We start from the raw sequence: 18,949 nt of genomic DNA on the forward strand, positions 1-18,949 counted from the left end.
GAAAAAAATTGAATCTGTTCTCAACAGCGAGTTTTAACTTGATTACCGTTATTCCCGTATCCGGGGAATTAAAACACACGGAACGCATCTTTTCCTCTCGCTTTTAGGTCGTAATTCGAAACGGACGTACGATTATGCGAGTCGACGCGAAGAGAGAAAAAAAATCATATCGCATAATCGCGAGCGATGAGACATGCCGAGAAATGCATGGAAATTTAATCCGTCAGAGGCAATGTCGGGGCCGTAATCGGCATAGCGGTATTTTCGCGATTCTGCATAGACGGTGGGATCGGGAGCGGCGCGGAAGCCGATTCGAGGATCGAGAAACTCGTATTATTACACCGGGATGGGTGCACTTTCGAGCAGAACTATGAAAGGAAGGAGAAATGTTCTCACAGGCACATTTCAGGTGAATGAGAGAGGACGATTATCCCCGGCGTTAGTCGCAGGTCGGTTTAATATAAAACCTGCAACCGGCAAACCGACCAGCTCTTGCGGTATGAACTGCGACTTTCTAAAAGCACGTTCACACCGTAAAATTGGTCCTATTAACTCGTGACTTTTGAACCGCGAGTTACACACGTCAGGGGCACGTTTTTGTAATTCTTTCTTTCTTTCTTTCTTTCTTTCTCTCACCCCCGTTAAATCCTGCACATTCGCGTGTCTGCGCGGTGAGTTGCTCCATAACTGGGGAACGTTCGCGTGTTGTCGGATGAAGTTTATACCGGTAATCGAATCCGATCCATAAGATCACACCGTGCAGCACCTCGAAACGTGACGGCCTGGATATCTGACGTTGCCATGGTCTTATCGTTATACATGTAAGTCGCGTAAATTTCACACGTGCCTTAAATAAAGCGTGCGAGGGTTAACGACAAAGGGGTGAAGACAGAAGGAAAAATAACAAATTCTCTAAAATTTAAACCCCAAATTTGATAATCCTCTAGTCCTTGATCGAAGGGCCGTGAGAATATATCTATTTCACGAAAAATATCGAACGACTCGTCGATGCGAATTGGGTATTATAATTAAACCGGTCTCTCAACTCGCCGTCCGACCGCATACGTACCCGTCACTACTTAAATACAGGTTTGACTCAGTCACGAGAGATGTCGCCGCGTGACTGTAATTCTCATATCGTTTCTCCGACGTCTGGCTTCGCCGGAGAGCTCCGCCCCAGTCACGATTATCATTATCTTTATTACTGTAATTTGCTGCATTCGAATTTGTTCAATTTCCGATTTTGATATAACGCGCGTCAAGATATATGAGCCGTCGCAAACGCAACGTTTCAAAAGCTCGAAGAAAATATGATCGTTTGTCGAATTCTCATTCGCGTTTTTTCTTTGTTCAGGGAGATGCCAAAATTCTTACGGTTTTGATAAAAAAAAAGTTGACGTTAAAGTTTCATAAATTGTAATTTTGAAAGTTTGATAATTCCACACAAGTTTCACACAATTTTTTCAAATTCCGCAGCCATCTGTTCAAGAATTTCATCACTATTTATTAGTAATTAATTTTTCTCACTAGCCCGGTAGTTAGATTGATTATTACGACTAAAAAATATTGACTTCTTCCTTGGAGACATCTTCTGGCGCGCTGTAATTGCATCTTTTGATTTTTTACTTATTTTAAATCATTCTCATGGCTATCTAGATTACTAAAATACCGTATCAGACACATTTTCAATACCGCCAATGATGCCCAATAAAATTAGGATGCTGTACTCAATTAATTAATTTTTTCTACATCCGAGCAACTTATTCTGTGATACAGTTCGGTCAAATTTGTTTACATTTTTGAAAACGCACTCAGGTCAAACGCTGCGTGCAAAATGTTTGAAATTTGCATTTTTAGGTCCAGAATCAAATGATCTACTTCATACTGTCTTAGCCGGGATGCTATGGAAGAAAGATTTTTGTCGTGGGCTCTCGTACTGTTCCATTTCAGGAACAATAAAAGTTTCGTGCCGCTTTGACATATTCATGCTAACTTCAAGTGCGTATATGTCCTTATAATATCCTTCTAATGATCGACAATAATAAGATACAAGAAGAGATGAATACCACAGGTTCATACAATATTTTTTTTCTTATCGTAAAAGCATAGATTTAAGATATTCATTTCTCAACAGCTTCCCGGTAGCTATAATATATGAGATATAGTCACGGTCGGAAACCTTGTAGAGTAATCGAGCCCGTAGTTCGCCGTAATTCATCCAGAATTTAATAATATTCCTCCATAAAATTCGATATCGAACCGATGATTTCAGTTCCGAACGAACATGTATAAACTGCGTTTGACGTAATTTAGGAACTATGAAATCGTCGTATTTGGTTTGATTTTTTTTTTTGTACGTTGCGTTAAAAAAACAACGTGTTGATCGTCCGAGGCAAAGATGTTCGCTCCTACATGTATGGGCGGTTACCACCGCTAATGCACATCTATAACGAACTATGTACTGTCCTTGGTTGTTAATTAATCCTACCCATAAATATCGAATTATAATTTAGAGAATAAAAAACAAGCCAGATACATAAATAAATTGAACCGACTGTTGAACGCAGCGGGTGAAAAAAACTCCTTATTTTTTTTTTTTTTTATTCACCAAAATGAATGCCGTACCCATCGAACCCATGTCTATGTTAATTACGTGTCATCTGCATTTAGATAAAAGAAACACCGGATTAATAAAACAACAACTTGGCTTTTTGTAATAAGTATAAACGGATGACCACATTCTTAGTCTTCGATAGATCACTTTAATTCGTTAAATGTTCTAACAGGGGTGAATAGGCGGTAAATTCTTGTAGGAAAGTAAAGTTTCAAATTAGTGAACGATACCGACGAAGAACCGGATACACATGAAAGCAAAAACCACTTTAAAAGATAAGGTAAAGCATTTTGGAATGAATTACTATTAATAAGTAACGCTGAATTATAATAAAATTGAAACGAAAGTTCGTGTATCAAATTGTAAGAAAATTCTACGGAATTCCGAAAATCTCGAATTTGTATCAAGTTCGGTCTAACGCGATTTTGTAATAAAAAGTTGCAAGATATTTGTTTGTTTGCTCTCGGAGTTAAAGGATACACGTATCCGGAAGTAGTAGAAGTTTCAATAGTTTCGTGACACGCTTCTATCGAATACTTCGCTACATCGTTAAAATATCGTCTAAATTAATCGGTCGAGTAATTCCTCCTGAATTTAGAATTCACGAAATAACTGAAAAGTTTCAAAATTCGCTATTCAGCAACCGGAAGCGAAAGTTTCATGAATCATCTGGACCCAATACTTGATTATTCGGTCAATTTCTTTCGTCGTAATCGAATAAGCCACTTTTCCTAAAATCCAACACACAAGGTATCTTATACCTAGACAGAGATGTTGGTAAATGCTAGAAAACGGTTTTGTGAGTGGAGAAACTTTACGTTTACATCTCGTAGGGAGTTTTTCTTTTTCTTTTTTCAATACAATAATGTGATAACAAAAATTCATAAATAAATAAATTACAAGAGAACTCTCGAAAAAATTTGCAACGCCTGATCCTAAGTGTCACTAATTTTCAGTTCAACGTCCGGCTTCCCGATCGTCAATGGTTGGTTAGAGGTGTAATACCAACACGTGGTTGTGGGCCGCGCGGATACTTTCACCGTCAGATATATAACAACGGCCCTCGGAATGACCGGAGGCTGTGTGTAAGCTCATCCGTTCGAAATACCAGGTTACAAGAAATGCTTGCGGGGAGAAAGAATCAGTGATATAAAAGCGTCTTTGGGAAGAAACGAGCTGGTTTCGGATGACCGTGAACCAGTCTTTCAACTTCCCGTTTTCAAACTCGTTTCGAGCTTAAATAACAATAGAAATAACAACAATGGTGATACTAAGATCATCGCATTATTTGAAGTATGGAAGTACAATGTCAAATTCGTGATCAGCGACTAGAAAACCCTCAGGCACGTATTTGACTTGCAGCTATAACAACAACAACCAGGTGCAGTTTTTTCTCAACTGACCTTGGATTCGTTACCTGCAAGATATCATAATTTTTATTTTATTTTTTATGATTTTTCTATTTAAATAATTAGAAAAGTAACTGATCGATCGAAGCTAAAATTAAATTAGTTCTGAGTTCGGAAATGTCGCGTCGTTAGAGACTGAAATAATTACAATCAAATTGTTGAACAAAAAAATTGACCACATTCGTATATAAATACACACAAACACACACACACACACAGATGTCCATCTGAAAATGATTGAAGGTGAATGTCTAGACTTCAGAACGCAGAGATCTAGTAAAAACACGGGTTCTAATTTTCGTCGCGATTACAATAACTTAATTTTCTTTCTGTAAAAAGAGAAACGGTAAATTGAATAAACAATACTAGGTGAAACTTTGCGGGAGTCGCAGTTGCGATAAAGTACAATTAAACGTACAGGTAGAAATGACGCGGAACTGCAAGTACACGCGATATAAATTGCGTTACATTGAAGGTAAATTAAATATACAGGCAGAGTCGGAGGCGAACGGCGGTCAGATGCAAAGGCAATGGCCCAGTGGAGTCTGACCCAATTACTCCGTCGACTACTTTCACTCATCGGATGCACGCCTTAGATTGCAAGAAACGAAAAAGTGAAGCATAAAACACATTGGGATGCCCTGCCGAGCGTGTGAGTTACGACTGGATGAGAGGAGACCGCGTTTCGCCGGTTTTATTTTTTTATTCCTGATTTTCCATCTCTTAGTGACGTGGTGATTCAAACAATATTTTAGTCCGACACTTTCTCACGCGTCAGGTGTTTAGACCGTATCGAGAGGCCGGATATTTTTACTATACGTTTTAAACTCTCGGTTCGACATTCCAAAAGCGCGCAGGTGCGCAGAACGCGACTTGAAAGGGTCAGTTTTTTGACGGTTGTGAAGTTTCTTTAAACTCCTACTTGCGCTCTGTGTGCTTTTCTTTTCTTACAATCTTAAATTGATACGAGGTCGAAGTTAGTAACGTTATTGCAACGATGCGTGTTTGGGAAAAATCGTTACTTCACACCTTCAGGATTGTCTGAAATTTAGTAAACAACGGTAAACAAAACAAGTTTATATTTTGAAAAGCCACGTCATTGAAAGTCATTCTAAAATTGAACGATAGTAAAGTTTTCCCTGATGTTTCGTTGCAGTAACTTCAGCTTCGTGGATCGATGGGTATATCAGATTCTTATGACTTGAAAACAATGTTAATTACAAGTATTTGGAATATTCAATACAAAATAATCAAAAACTCTCACGATTACCATCAATTTTCATTCAATTTATGGTTATTCAATTGAATACACTTGATAATACTTCGCAATTACACTTCAATTAATTCAAAAATATCTTTACGAGTTATTATAAGTAAATAAAAATTTCTTAAGCTTGATTTGAATACGGAAAAGAGATCAAGTGTGGATGTACCTTCGAGTACAATAAATTATAGTCAGCGACGGAGATCGAGGCGAGCATAAACTCAAATAAGTGATAATAGTCACGCGTGATTCTCCGGAATGCCGGCGGTAGAAACTTCACTTGTGATTCTTGACCGTTTCTCTTATTCCATAAAGTAAACCACGAGACGGCAGCGATACGCGTGCATGAGTGTTCATGTACAGAATTATTATTAAAACGACAACAAGTCAGACAAGCTAAGACGCGTATTGAACAGCTGTGCGGATCATTCAGGTGAAATAAAATTGTTATAGTAAGATATAAAAAATCAAAATGAATCGATTCGCTCATTTCCTGAAATAATTAATTAATCGCGTGCTAAGAAATATGGTGAATAGACTTTTTTGAATGCGGGTAAAACTTATGAATTCAAGAACGCAAATTCTGGAATGTCGCATTCATATTCCTCGGTACTGTAAGTATATATGTTTAAATCATACGCATAATGGTTGTACAATTTTGCATATTATTAAAAGGATGGTAAAATTTAAATTCCAGAAATCGTTGAACTCGATTCCGAGAGTCATTACCTGCCTACGGATCAAGTTTTATTGTTCAAACGATGCGAGATAAGGCACAGGCATGGGAATAATGAGAGGCGGGTTGGTTATTGGCAACGTATAAGACAGATGCCATATACCGATGTGTCAAGGAAAACAGGTGCGCTGTTTCAAACAATGCGGGAAGATACGTATAAACGTCCTTCGTTTATTGTTAGACCAGCCGCGTAGGAACAATCGTCGTATTAGCATGATTGCTTGTAATTCCCATTAGTTTGACCCGCTTGTAAAAGTCAGCTAATAAAGGCGTGTCCGAATAAGCAGCCTTCGCCAAATATGCGTAGTTCCGATAAGTTCAAGGTTCGTCATTTTAGAATGTCAAATATCGTGGCGTATTTAGAACCCGTGGCGTAGTTTACAATTTTTTAAATTGCTGTTCGTTTTTAAACCCAAGCACCCTTTTACGTAATTAAGAACAGGAAGTGAATTGTTTCGGTTTTATTTTAATTTAGCTTCACCATTGCTTACGCAACACGTGTGGAACAGGTGCGGCTGTTCATGCTGTATAAGTTATCTTAGGCACAAGGTATTCCTTAGCGTAGTTTCTTCAACTTTGTGCGAGAAAGTTTTCGACAAGTAGATACCGCATTAGGCATTCATTCGCTGCAATCTCTCGACGTCGCGATGTAACGCAAAGTCTTCGAATACGATTATCTATTATACAAACGCGTGATTGTTATTATTTTCATATTTTATTATCAAGTCCTCGCCGGCATCCGGCTGTTATTGGACAAAGTTTGATTGTGCTGTTAAAAAATTCAAGGACTCTTACAAATCGGGAAATAAAAACGTTATTTGGATAGAAACGTGGAGTAATTATGCGGGCGATGGGTTTTGGACTCACGTTCGTATTAACAACAACGCATCATCGCGACAATTTTCGCAGATAAGAATGAATGGGGCCAACAGTATGAATCTAAAGCTAGGAAGAAAGAAACAACCGCGAATATAAGTTTTAGAAAAATATTTGTTAAACACTGCTTACAAAAATCTATTTTTGTCCATTGTGGAGATAAATGCTCGTAAAAAATTTTCAGGTGATCTATAAAGATTTCTATGGCGAGCAAAATAAACCCGAAAAACTTAGAATCTGATCAGAAACATTAAAGTTAAATCATTTTCAATGTTCTAATTATGAATCCTTCTCTCGAATTGTCTATAAATCAGTTTGCGTTATAAGAATTTACTCGCATTCATTTCTATTAAATATCGTTTTATCAGCGATCATCAGCATTTCTGAATACTTGTCGATCGATTTTATTTCCTTTCCCTAACTTTTCATTCAGACGGTGAATCTCATTCATCCTGAACCGGAAGCGGTGATCAAAACGTGACCCTGAAACCCTGATATCTCGACAATGCGCAGAATAATCCGTCGTTAGTTAGTGAATAAATTAGGGCAACTAAGGCCGGAGGTCTAAGAAAGTTTGACCGTAGTTCGTATTTCGTTTTGTTCAATCTGTTTTCTTAATTCGTTGTATCGGGCGAATAACGCTCTGCGGAAACGTTGAAATAAATCTGAATTTAGAAAAAAACAGACGAAATTGCGGCTAAGCGTTGATTAACTAATTATCGGAGTTAATTCTCTCCGGTATTTCCTGCGTGATTTCGACGTCGTTTATCGGTAGTCCGGACCCCGAGGTCTTCCTCCTGGATGCCCTCGGGGTTGCACGAGGACGCTGCAGCCAGCAGGCCTGTATACCTAGGTATGTGCGATTGATGCAAACGTTGAAGACCTTTCACTTAAGGTCTTTGAACTCGGCCGAGGAACTACGAGGACACCGGCTGGAGCTTCGCTCGTGAACTTGAGATCGCCCGGAGATAATATCCTTCGGAACCACGAAATACAAGACTTGCCGTATTTACGGCTGCAGTTGAAAAAGCAGATATGCGGATGACGCACTGCGGAGGCAGAGCTCTCAATCGCCGTAGCATAAAGCGGAGCAAAGCGCTCTCTCGGTTTTGAACCGATCGACCGACTTAACAACACGCTGCTGCTGTCGCCGCGCAAAAACCGTCGAAATCGAAATTTGGAAAGAGAACGTTCGTTTACCAGATTGTAAATTTTCTGTTTATTCGAGCCGAGTTGCGGGGGTAGCAACGCCACAGTTTCAATAAAATTCTCTGCACTGCAGAGCGTCTACACGAGTTTTTCGAACCAATGAACACGAGGAATTCACACATAATAATTAATATGATGAGAAAAGAAAACATGCCGCCTTCATTCATTCAAACGAAATCGACTGGTTGACCTATTTTACAGCTCGACGTTTCGTTTTTTTTTTTTTTTTTTTCTGTCGTCATTCCGTTTTCACGTAGGTATAAATTAATATAATATCACGCGAACTTTTATCTAATTTACTTTTCACATCTACGGACTCTTTGATCTCCTGTCTAGGAAATATGATTGATAAAATGTGTGTTTTATTTTTATTTTCGACCAACCTTTATTATGATTCGTCTGTCTGTCGTGAAATTAGCTTAAATGTGGATCGAATTTTTAATCGACCGTGACAGCGACTGTGACCGACGATACGGAGAAACGATTCTTAAGAATAGCAAAGGGTAGGCGCATCACGAATTGCTTGATATGATTGAATTAGCTTTTAACGGTCATACCAATATGTTTTAAAAACCTATTTCTCTGTCGATACATTTAATCTTTTATTTTCTTCTTCTTCTTCTTCTTTAACTCTGTCTGCTTTTGTTCAAAATAGTTATCGAGTATACGTAACAAGCGTGTTGCGGCACAAGACGAACCTGCTACTCTTAAAAGAAGTCTCAAAATTCGCTCTCGATGTAAGTGCAAGCGACACCACGCACAAATATATAATATACATATACATATTGCCCGCGTTTCGCGATTGCGTGCGAAGCCTGTCAATGGGATGCAGATCGGGCTGCAAAAACGTTGACGAAATTGTCAATGCCAATCGAAAGTGTTGCAAGGATATTTGTGCATGCACTATGTGCACCTTAAACGAAAACTAAGTCGCTCCTCCGCGATTCGCTCGGCTTGTAAATGATCGTCCGCGGGATCCATCAAGTACGTACCAGCCGCATGCAGTTAACGTGACGGGTAGAACCTGCACGATTAGCCCCCGCAGGTTGCAGAGCTCTGCACAGCTAGTTCAGACCGTTGAGAGTCTCGCCTGCAGCAGCAGCAACAGCAGCATGGTGCTCATCGGTAGACAGTGGCTAAGGTAAAAGAAGTAGGTCGGTGAGAAGCGACATGAGGAGGTAACCGCGAACTCCCGTCAGTCGCGTGAAGATATTCCTCGAGTGAGCAGGTGCTACGTCAAGAGACTCGATCATACTTACCTGCCGATTCTTGCCTATCACCGATCAATTTATCGTGTCATTTTGCACCGTTGTGTTCCACACAAATTGAGGATAGTAAAGAAAAAATAAAAAAATATTTATTGAAAATTGGAACCCATTTTTGTTTCACACGAAGCAATGGGTCCTTAAATACCAGACGACGTTTGTTTCCACTCTTGATAATAAGTATCCGGTCACTGAAGTTTAGTGGATCTGTAGCAAGACGTACTTTTTGTGAAAATATATATCGCTCCAAGAGTGCAAGCGTAAATAAATCCATCACCGGAAGTAATTCAACCACAACGATGCCGCGGTTTGAGGTAATAATAATTCTACCCCCTTCATACCATGAATTAATTTCGTAATGCATTTTATCTTCCAGGTAGTGCAGGGCTTTTCCCCTCTTTGGGGTTACTAACTTTATCAGTTATCGAATCACCCTCCGCGTGTTTCGACATTCTGTTGGGAAAAAACTGTATCAATCACCTAATTAGTACTGATAATTTCTTTGCGAATCCTACGATAATCGCACTGATCCCTATAATTCTGATCGATCGGTGTGCGTATTTGACGAGGGAAAGTATCGGCCAGATTCTGCTTCGCTTCCGGAACGTGATGACACCGTTTTTGCGGTGTAATCATCGAGACTGCGAGGGGCGAACCCGCGGCGATAATTTGAATTTCGTTAGGCGTCTTCACCCACACGCGCTGGTTGAACGGTGGAATCGGAATTGCGAAAATTTAACTAAAAGCACGATGAGGTTTCAAACTCTTTTGCGCAAAACGACGACGTTCTACGTGCCGAGAATGTATGATTAGGAGATATTTAGCGAAAGTAATCTCAATATTCACGCCCCGGTGAAGAGGAGGACCATTTACTGCAGTTGAGGAAACAATGGTATGAGTGCAGAATAACCCACCGACCAGTTAGCCTTAATTGGTGGGTAATTAATGTCGGTCAAAGTGTTGCAATATGTAGAGCGTTGAGTATGCACGGTCCCAAGACGAAAGGCACACGCGACATGTGTGCATATCTCCGGAGATATAGCATCCCAATTACCGTCTCGACCTCGGGTTGTCCGAATTCCACTTCGTTGTCCGAGTAGGAAAATTTTTGCACTCGTTCGTTAGTAGCTTCAACGTTAATTGTCCCCTTTTCATTTTGTCATCAATTCGTCGATAACTTAACCATTTTCTGTATTATGAACTTCAGTTCCAAATCACGGCTATCCGAAAACGAGGCTAACGCTCTGCGGTAATATTCACGCTGTTCCATTGGCGATTGTAACGCTGTAGCGGAAGAAGAGTCTTGATTTCTAAACTTCACTGGGTTGATAATCGCACGCGTTCTAAGTGCACACGGTGTTCCGAGCCGCCATTCGAGTCTCGGATGCGAGTTATCAGTGACAAATAACCAGGCTCGTTGAGTTACACCCGACAAGACACGCATTTGTACCCGCAGCTGCACGCGATGGTGTGTATAGAAAATTGCACAGGCAAACGAGACAGCGAGATTACGCCCTACCTACACACACTAGACTTTCGAAAATGTTTTGAAACCCATTTTATATGCGTGTCATTGCAACGCGGTCGACACGGTGAAATAAGCATGAAATAGGAATGCGCGCACGAGTCGCAAAGATTAGGATATTACCCTATAAATAGATCGCATACACCTATAACAGGCATAGAAATCGTTCGGTGCAAAAATCAATCATCGGCCAAAGTGACAGCTGAATCATGGATCTGTGCAGCCGCCGCACGATGTCCCATTGACCTAGTGAGCAGTCTACGTTGCCGCGAATGAAACAATATAATTTAACGCCAAATCACTCTGACAATCACGTTGCCGTATAAGCTATCGATACTGTCTATGGCGCAAGCAGATATCCGGATTCTTTGTAATTACCTTTCGTTTCACGCTGCTTTTTCATTTCGCAGGTAGTGCTGGTACTCGCTTTGACGATGGTCATCGTCACCTCGACGAGTGTTCCTCCGGCCCCGAGCTACACGAGAACGATGCTAAAAGTGGCGAGAAGTTTGCCTGGGGAGACGGAAGAAGTGAAGGTTCGAACGAGCGAGGGTAACCTGGCGACGTTGATAGTGAAGAGGCGAGATCACAGAGTAGTTCAGAAGGAAGAAGGAACCACTGGAATGAGCACCGAACCCGAAAGGCGTGGGCAAAATCAATCCCACGTGATTTTCGAGGTTAGAAAGTTGCAGAATCAGAACGGCGAGGCTCAGAGGAGACTGCAGGAGAACGAGCAGGTGGCGAAGATTCGTAGCCAGGTATCGGGGCCAGTCGCCGATCAGGAAGGGCCGTCGAAATTCGAGCGGAAGAACCTCAGCCAGGTCGGTGAGAGCCTGATGGAGTACGGGAGCTGGAAGCCACTTGGCGGAGGTTCGGAAAGAGCTCTCGAAGAGCAGCTGCAGGCAGAGGAGCCCTTGTACACAAATTGGAAACCAGTCGACACAGGGCTGCACCGATCGGCGAGCTTCGCGCGTTACTCGAAGCCCAATTTCGAGCATCAAGGTATGATATTCGCCGGAAGAAACACGGAGAAGAGAGCAGACCGGGAACTCTCGTTCGAGAAATTGAACCCCGCAAGAATAGTCGGAAATCAGGAGGAGCGACATGGATTCCTTCCGAACCAGCCGAGACCGGTGACTAGGACGAACGTCGGCGCTAATGTGTACAAGAATAGAAACGCGAAGAACGTACCAGCGGAAGTGACGATCAGGTCGGAGATCAACGTGAAACCGGCTTCCAAGAGGTCACCGATGACCTTGGACGCCGACGGGACGCCGACCATCCACGGACATCGAGTGCCCGATGACCCGATGGACAAGATCCAGACGTGGAGGAACGCCAGAGTAATAAACAACAAGTTGATACCAGAGAGCGCAACGGTCGTTAACCTCGATCCTTCGAGCAATTTTTACGCGATTGACAAAACGGCCGATCGTCAAAGGTTCGAGAACTTTTTCGACGACGTTAATCGACGGTACGGAAGGAACTACGATGCCGAAAAGACGAACGTATACTTCGAATGGGATCCGAAGAATTATCAAAACGACGCTCTCAAGGCCGAGATCTACAACGCGGCTAGTGACGGCTACAATTCCAACGTTCAAAAGCGAATGCTTCATCCGGACAGCGTCGCGAATTACCCAAACTCGCAGAGCTATACTCCGGAAAGTCAGAAGATCGCCCCGGTCGCTTTGAAGCCAGGAGTGAGAGCCCCGGTTCTGCAGTATGCTCATCCGGAACTGGGTGTGCAACCGGCGAAGATCGTGAAGAACGAGATACGGCAACCCGAAAGCTACTCGGAGGTTCAGCCGACGTTCACCTCGGAGACCCGGCAGAAGAAGAAGTACGTTCTGAACGATAAGAACGTCGTGGACTCGTACTCTTCGAAGTACTATTACCCTAACCACCGTTTCTACGGACTGAAACCACAAAACGACCCGCCATTCTGGGTGAAAATATCGGAGAACCTTAAGAACCAATTTTCGACCGGGGTTGAAAAGGTCTCCCAACTTACACGTCCGGTTTTCGACCCCTTGGTGGAAGCGACGCAAAAGATTTCTAAGAACTTGGGTCTCTCCCGGGACGTAGCGCAGGACAAAGTTGGAACCGTTGCCTCGGGTTCGTCCATTCTCATCCCTGCTCTGGGTCTCGTTGCTTCCGGCGCTGCGCTGGGAATAGGCGCTGTCGCAGTTGGCAGATACCTCGATGTTGACGTCCTGAAGAGATCAGGCGACGACGAAATCGATCTCGAGCACAAACGAGCCCTCGAAGCATCAGCGAAGAAGCTTCCTGAGTATGGAAATGAGGCGAACGAACCAGATAGTCGGGTCAACAGTGAGTCAAGGATGTGGCAAGCGTCGTTCGCCAGCCCAAATCAGGCGGCCAATTTCGTTCAGACATTCGAAAATGAGCCAGTCATCGTAGCCGAGGGGGAAGAGAGAAGCCAGAGCCGAGAAGATGACGATGGTGTGTTTCTGATACTCGAAGAATCGAACGATTCGGACAAGGTGGAAACCCGTGAGACGAAACCGGTCGTTGACGAGCTGGAATACGTTGAGACCGGAAGACACAGACGAAGCATCGATGATCCCAGCGTCCTAAGGTTGGAACCGGAAGTGGCTGATTGGATGCGAGACAAGCGGTTCCAGAGAAAGAATTTAGACAAGATAACGGAAATTGTGGAAATCGATGTACCCAGACGCGGAAATATCGACGTTACCGATCTGCAACTGCAGAGGACGAAGAAACCCGAGTCTCAGAACGCGGGTACGATCCTCGTCGTCGAGGGTGATGAGGATGCGTCGGAAAGAGCGGATCTCGATCAAGGCGCTGTCGAAGACGTGGCGAAGATCGTTGGTGAAATGATAAGACAGTCGGAGAGCGAGGAGGGAGAACCGCAAGATCAGAAGAGGTCGAAGCGTAGTTTGGGAACGGATCAGGAGCTCCAAGACACTCTCCAGAATTTGGAAAACGCGGAAGTCGCGGAAGCCGGGCACGTCGAGGGTGACTGGGCGAACACACCCTGTGCCAAGAGGATATTCTGCGACGCGATGATCCTCCGGGGTTCCGACGCCGTCACGTTTATGGAAAAGAAGATGGCGTCCCTGCTGGCATTGTGAGTAAAGACAGATGGCACGTGATCGAAGCCTCGTGAATCCCACGGTCCGACTAAAACGTCCCGCGATAGCTCGGCGTGCAGACACTATAGCTAAACGACGACGAAGCATCGAGTCTGAGCGAACTCTCCATGTATAACTTTCTTTCAGCTTTCGCTTCGCCGAACAAACGTCCTACTGACTGATTCAACTCTTACCTCCTAGCACAGTTTCACTTCATTGCCCAGTTTGGATAGTTGGCGCGCAAAAAAAAAAACTCACTCTGCACGGACTCCAAGTCACTGACCAATACCGTCGAGCCGGGTTACGTCGGCTCGACGTCGCTCGCTAGAAAAGCTAACGAATTACAGACCAGCGAGAAGGTTCTGCGTGACCTGACGCGTCAAGAACGCCTTCAGCCAACTAGGAACAAAACACAATCCATGCACTATTACCGCTTTTTAAAAAACGTAGTTTTCTAGACCTGTAAACAAATTAGACGCTCGCCTCGTTAATTCCGCGACAATGGACGAGATAAGGCAGAAGCACCGTTTGTGACCACTGTACCGTCTTTGGCCACCCTTGTATATCGTATTGCTTGTTTTCAATACTATCAATGTGTCCAGTTATTGAATTCGTTGCGAAAACAGACCCTGCAAATAATATTACATTCTTTGATAATTAGCTGTTTAAAAAGTAATTTTGTTTTACCATTTGTGATCACGTCCTCGATTCCATGCAATTGATACTGCCACAAATGGATCAATGGATGGCTACAGACGGTACTGAGGTGGCCAAAACAGGTGCATCTATCCTACCTGCCACTTCACCCCGTCAGGTTTGATGCACTATGCCTTAATATTCCCATATTTTTCAGAATACAACCGGGCGCCGCAAACCAGGTGTCAAGTCACTTCGAAGAAGTCATGGACGCTATTCGCAGGCACGATTGTTCCGGTTTCCTTTGCCCCCAAGCGAGGCCGGGAAACGTTTTCTTCTAACCTAATACTTGGATGCGGTGTATAATATGTGGGAAAAACGTTTCCTCAATAGTACGTGAAGGAGCTACCTGACAAATAGCCGATACTTAACAACCGGAGAGATGTACTTAATCGACCGAGAGAGCGAACCACTACTCTGCAAAGCACCATACCTGGATACGGTCCAAGAGAAAGTTTCACTGTCTTGACGAGGAGAAGTTGTCATACGGCATCTAATCAGATCGTTCAAACACAGTCGGATGCTTGTTGAGTCTTCGACATTTTCTTATATTTCGTTTTTCTTCCGTGACTGTCTGCTCGTCTTTTTCAGTGTTGTACACTCGTTCGATGCTACAGTTGGTTTTTAGAAAGTATTCAATGATTCAAATTTTTTCAATGACGGAGTTATAAGAAGAAATTGTTCAGAGTCTATACCATGTTCGTATTTTTGCTCGGTTATAACGAGGTCGTTTGAGTCGTGCCAATTATGCATCAACGAATTATTAATAATATCATTTTTTTTCACCGTTATTCAAGAGAGTAAAGATTAATATTTAAAGGTAAATTACTACGCTATACATATGTAAAGTATTCCAGGTTGAAGACGCCAAATTGTATATAGCCATCACCGTAATATTCCTATTTAATACACATCCTTAACTTAAATTATCACAAAACAAACGCATAGCTTATAGGGTAGCTCTAGGAGGACCAAGATTCGTTAAAATGGTCAAGTCGGAATCGGTGAATACGTGTTTTCGTATCACCTCTTTCGTCTAAAGATCATCAAAATGCAATCACAGTGAACAATTTGTCGTATTTCATGTATCGCACTCAATATTTTGCTATAGCAAAATTGTTAGTGAGCAAAATAAATTGAGTCAAAATTTTTGGAGCACGGACGAGATGCACAGAAAAGTTTCGTCACCAATAAACTGTTATCGGTAATCATGGTTCTCGAAATACATCGAGATTAGAACGTAAGCTAGTTGTAAGCCAAATAAATCTTGTAACAGTTAACTAAATAATACTGTACTACTATATATAATATACTATTATACCACTGTGTGCGCAATATGTACTGAAAAATTGATGAATAAACTACGTTTTCTAAAAAAATTAAAAAAAAAAAAAACAGGTTCAATACTCATGTTCAAACTTTTATTGGCTCATACTGCAAATTTTCCACACTTTTTTTACTTGAGACGCAACGGAGTAAAAAAGAACTTGCGAAACACAAAGTAGGCAGACGGGAATTTTTATTGACGCTAGTGCGATCTCGAATTGCTAACGAAACTACGATTGTTTGTTCGAAAAATATTGCATCAGCAAAAACCTGTCCCGCGGAAAGTGGCTGACCAATCAATTTTGCCATTCTACAACTGGCGTGTTACGTAGACACTTGATGGCTGCAGAATTTCATATTGAAAAAAAGAAATCAAACGAATTAATGAGCCTCAAATTCCATAGATTTCAATCGAAAGAGAGTTTACTGTAAGTCAAAATCAGTTAGCTACAATTCCGTAAAATCGGATTCAATTTACGACTGGTCTTATCGGCCCGAGAAGAGTTCAATTAATGTTTCGAGAAAGTCGTTACCTTTTTTAATACGTATATCCGACAATCATAATGATAATGAGGTATCAAATTTCAGATTGTGAAGCAGGTATTGCAAATTTTCAGCATAAATCTAAAATTACAATAACAAATTGTCAACTGTTGAGGCCGTTACGTTCATTGATGCATTTACAGACATGTTTCGCTCGTTTAACCCGATTGGCTACGATGGCAATAATTTTATGTAATCACGTACGCGTGGTTAACTAAGTGAAGAAACTGCAAGGACTAACAAGATGACTTGTAGTCCTGAAACAACTACAACGTCACACATATATCGTACAAATTGAAGAAGAATAGAAAAAGTTTCGAGTTTTCTCCACTTATTTCCGGCTAAATGAAAGTGGCCCTACGCTGAAAGCACACGACTCGGCTTCAAAGACAATAAACCCAACAAGACCTGGGACAATAATTTGAGTAATTATATCGCGTTTTACGACACAGAAAACAATGCTTTGCCGGTTAGATGCACCGCGAAGAATACGTGGTGGGAAGAATGAATGCCCAGGCTATAAGGTTCTCGGAAAAGCTGTTCTATTTTCATTTTTATTCACACAGTTGAAGTCAACTTTTTCGACTGATATCAGCGCATCATCTTTTACTTTTCAACACACGTAATCAAAGTGAACCTGATCATTTATTTCCAATTCGGATATTTTTTCTATTCAGTTTGCAATTTTTCAGTACAAGTGTAAAGAAAATTTGTTTGTGCAAGAACATCAAGGACTTATCGTAAGAGTAGCGAAAACTTTCAAAATGATTTGTTGTTCGCGTATTTTGATATTCGGTATGACGTTCGCGGTAGCATTTGCTTGGGTCCAAGAAAACGATTTCGTTAAAAACCGTGGAGTTCGAGTCCAGGTCGGATCCATGCTCGCTGAAGTTGCAAAAGAGTTGATTCAGAGATCGTCAACGAATAGCCAGGTGAGATAGAAACGATTCGGGATGAATCACCTCTGATATTCGTGGAAAATTCACTTACGATAGTTTTTCCGAAGCGTGATCAGTAATTGGAAACGCCTTACAGGTACTGAGTTTGAATTTGTCAAATTTGCTGATACTTTTGGTACTCAAGGCTGTAGTTTTCGGGGCTGGATACATGGGGCACCATGGATACAAAACTCGCGAATTGGACGATGGTAATTATTACACGTATAAACCGATAATATACAACTCTCTGTAATGGTAATAACGTGATCCAAAAATGATGTAGATATGCATACACGTTATATATTCATTTCCTCTGCACAGAACCAATCGTTTCCGAGAGTGAGGTAGCCTTGGCCTTGGGCTACCTTGTCGGCGACAAATGCCTTTTCAGGGCAGCCTGTGAAGTCCCTCGCAAAGCCAAGGAATACCTCGGAGCTGCCGAAATGTTTCTGCAAACCTTCAAGCTCATGCCACAGTATGTTTTTGCTCGGTGCAATACGCAAGTCGCGTCGAGTTAAAAGTTGAATTGAACGTAGACCAATTGGGGTTTGATACGTGAATGCAATGACTAGATCATTGGAGCACGCGGAGTTAAGAGAAATCTATAGTCAGTCTTTACTAACCGCGTTAAATTTCACTTATTTTAAATACAAATGCCCAAAAAAAGATTTGCTTCACACGACATTGATGCCGAGAAATGTATTTCTGTAATAGAATTAGCATTTATTGTAGAAATACATTTCTTGATATTATTCACGCACAAAATAAAAAGTTTTTGGATATTTTTGTTCGGAATTTCATGGGGAATTACGCAGACTGAGGCATTTTAACATCAGTGTTGCGTAGGCTGTGATAAAACTCAAGATAAGTGACATTTTACCTCGATCGGTAAAGACTGACTATAGCATCCTCTTAATACTCGAAGCTATAATTTACCGTGAATCCAGTTATTTCAGATGTCGGTAATGTTTTTATGCCTGCATATTCACAAGTCTACACGTTACTTTTACATTTACCAGACTTTGATTGGTCGTTCGATATATTTTTCAGCCAATGATATTCAACAATTTCTACGCCAGTGTATGAATTTGTGACAACATGTTTCAAGCTGTAACAGCAAAGTTGTTGTTTGTACACAGATCTGTTCCCGTAGAGTTCGACAAGTATGAGAAGACTGTTCTAGAGCTGAGGAAAGCCGTAGAATATGGATCGGCCGGGAAGTGTCCACCGGAATATACTTGCAAGAAGGAAAATATTGACAAGTTTTTGAAAGACGCGTGAAATTGTGGGAAATGACAATAATATGGCAAATCTATTTCATATTTTTTCACTAGTATTGGAATCTATTTTATAATAAAGCATCAAGTAACTATTGTACTCTCTGATCAATGACAATATCTTTTCCGCACTTACAACTTATATATCTCAA

At 41.6% G+C, this 18,949-nt stretch overlaps 3 protein-coding genes across 4 annotated transcripts in view; 2 read left to right on the plus strand and 1 right to left on the minus strand.

The window, feature by feature from the left end:
• Positions 1–18,949, minus strand: part of LOC124307818 (tRNA 2'-phosphotransferase 1) — a 50,692-nt gene that overhangs the window by 31,312 nt on the left and 431 nt on the right. The window lies entirely within an intron of this gene.
• LOC124307783 (uncharacterized) lies at positions 9,218–16,076 on the plus strand. Its single transcript, XM_046769849.1, has 3 exons — positions 9,218–9,687; positions 11,309–14,013; positions 14,871–16,076. The coding sequence occupies exons 1-3, from the start codon at positions 9,673–9,675 to the stop codon at positions 14,992–14,994; spliced, it is 2,844 nt and encodes a 947-aa protein (XP_046625805.1). The 5' UTR covers positions 9,218–9,672; the 3' UTR covers positions 14,995–16,076.
• Positions 17,173–18,923, plus strand: LOC124307819 (uncharacterized). The gene is made up of 4 exons (XM_046769923.1): positions 17,173–17,514; positions 17,618–17,729; positions 17,842–17,995; positions 18,660–18,923. Exons 1-4 carry the CDS (start codon positions 17,347–17,349, stop codon positions 18,799–18,801), a joined length of 576 nt encoding a protein of 191 aa, XP_046625879.1. The 5' UTR covers positions 17,173–17,346; the 3' UTR covers positions 18,802–18,923.

The sequence above is a fragment of the Neodiprion virginianus genome, chromosome 6 (genome assembly GCF_021901495.1).
Source record: "Neodiprion virginianus isolate iyNeoVirg1 chromosome 6, iyNeoVirg1.1, whole genome shotgun sequence".
NCBI classification, from domain to species: Eukaryota; Metazoa; Arthropoda; class Insecta; order Hymenoptera; family Diprionidae; genus Neodiprion; species Neodiprion virginianus.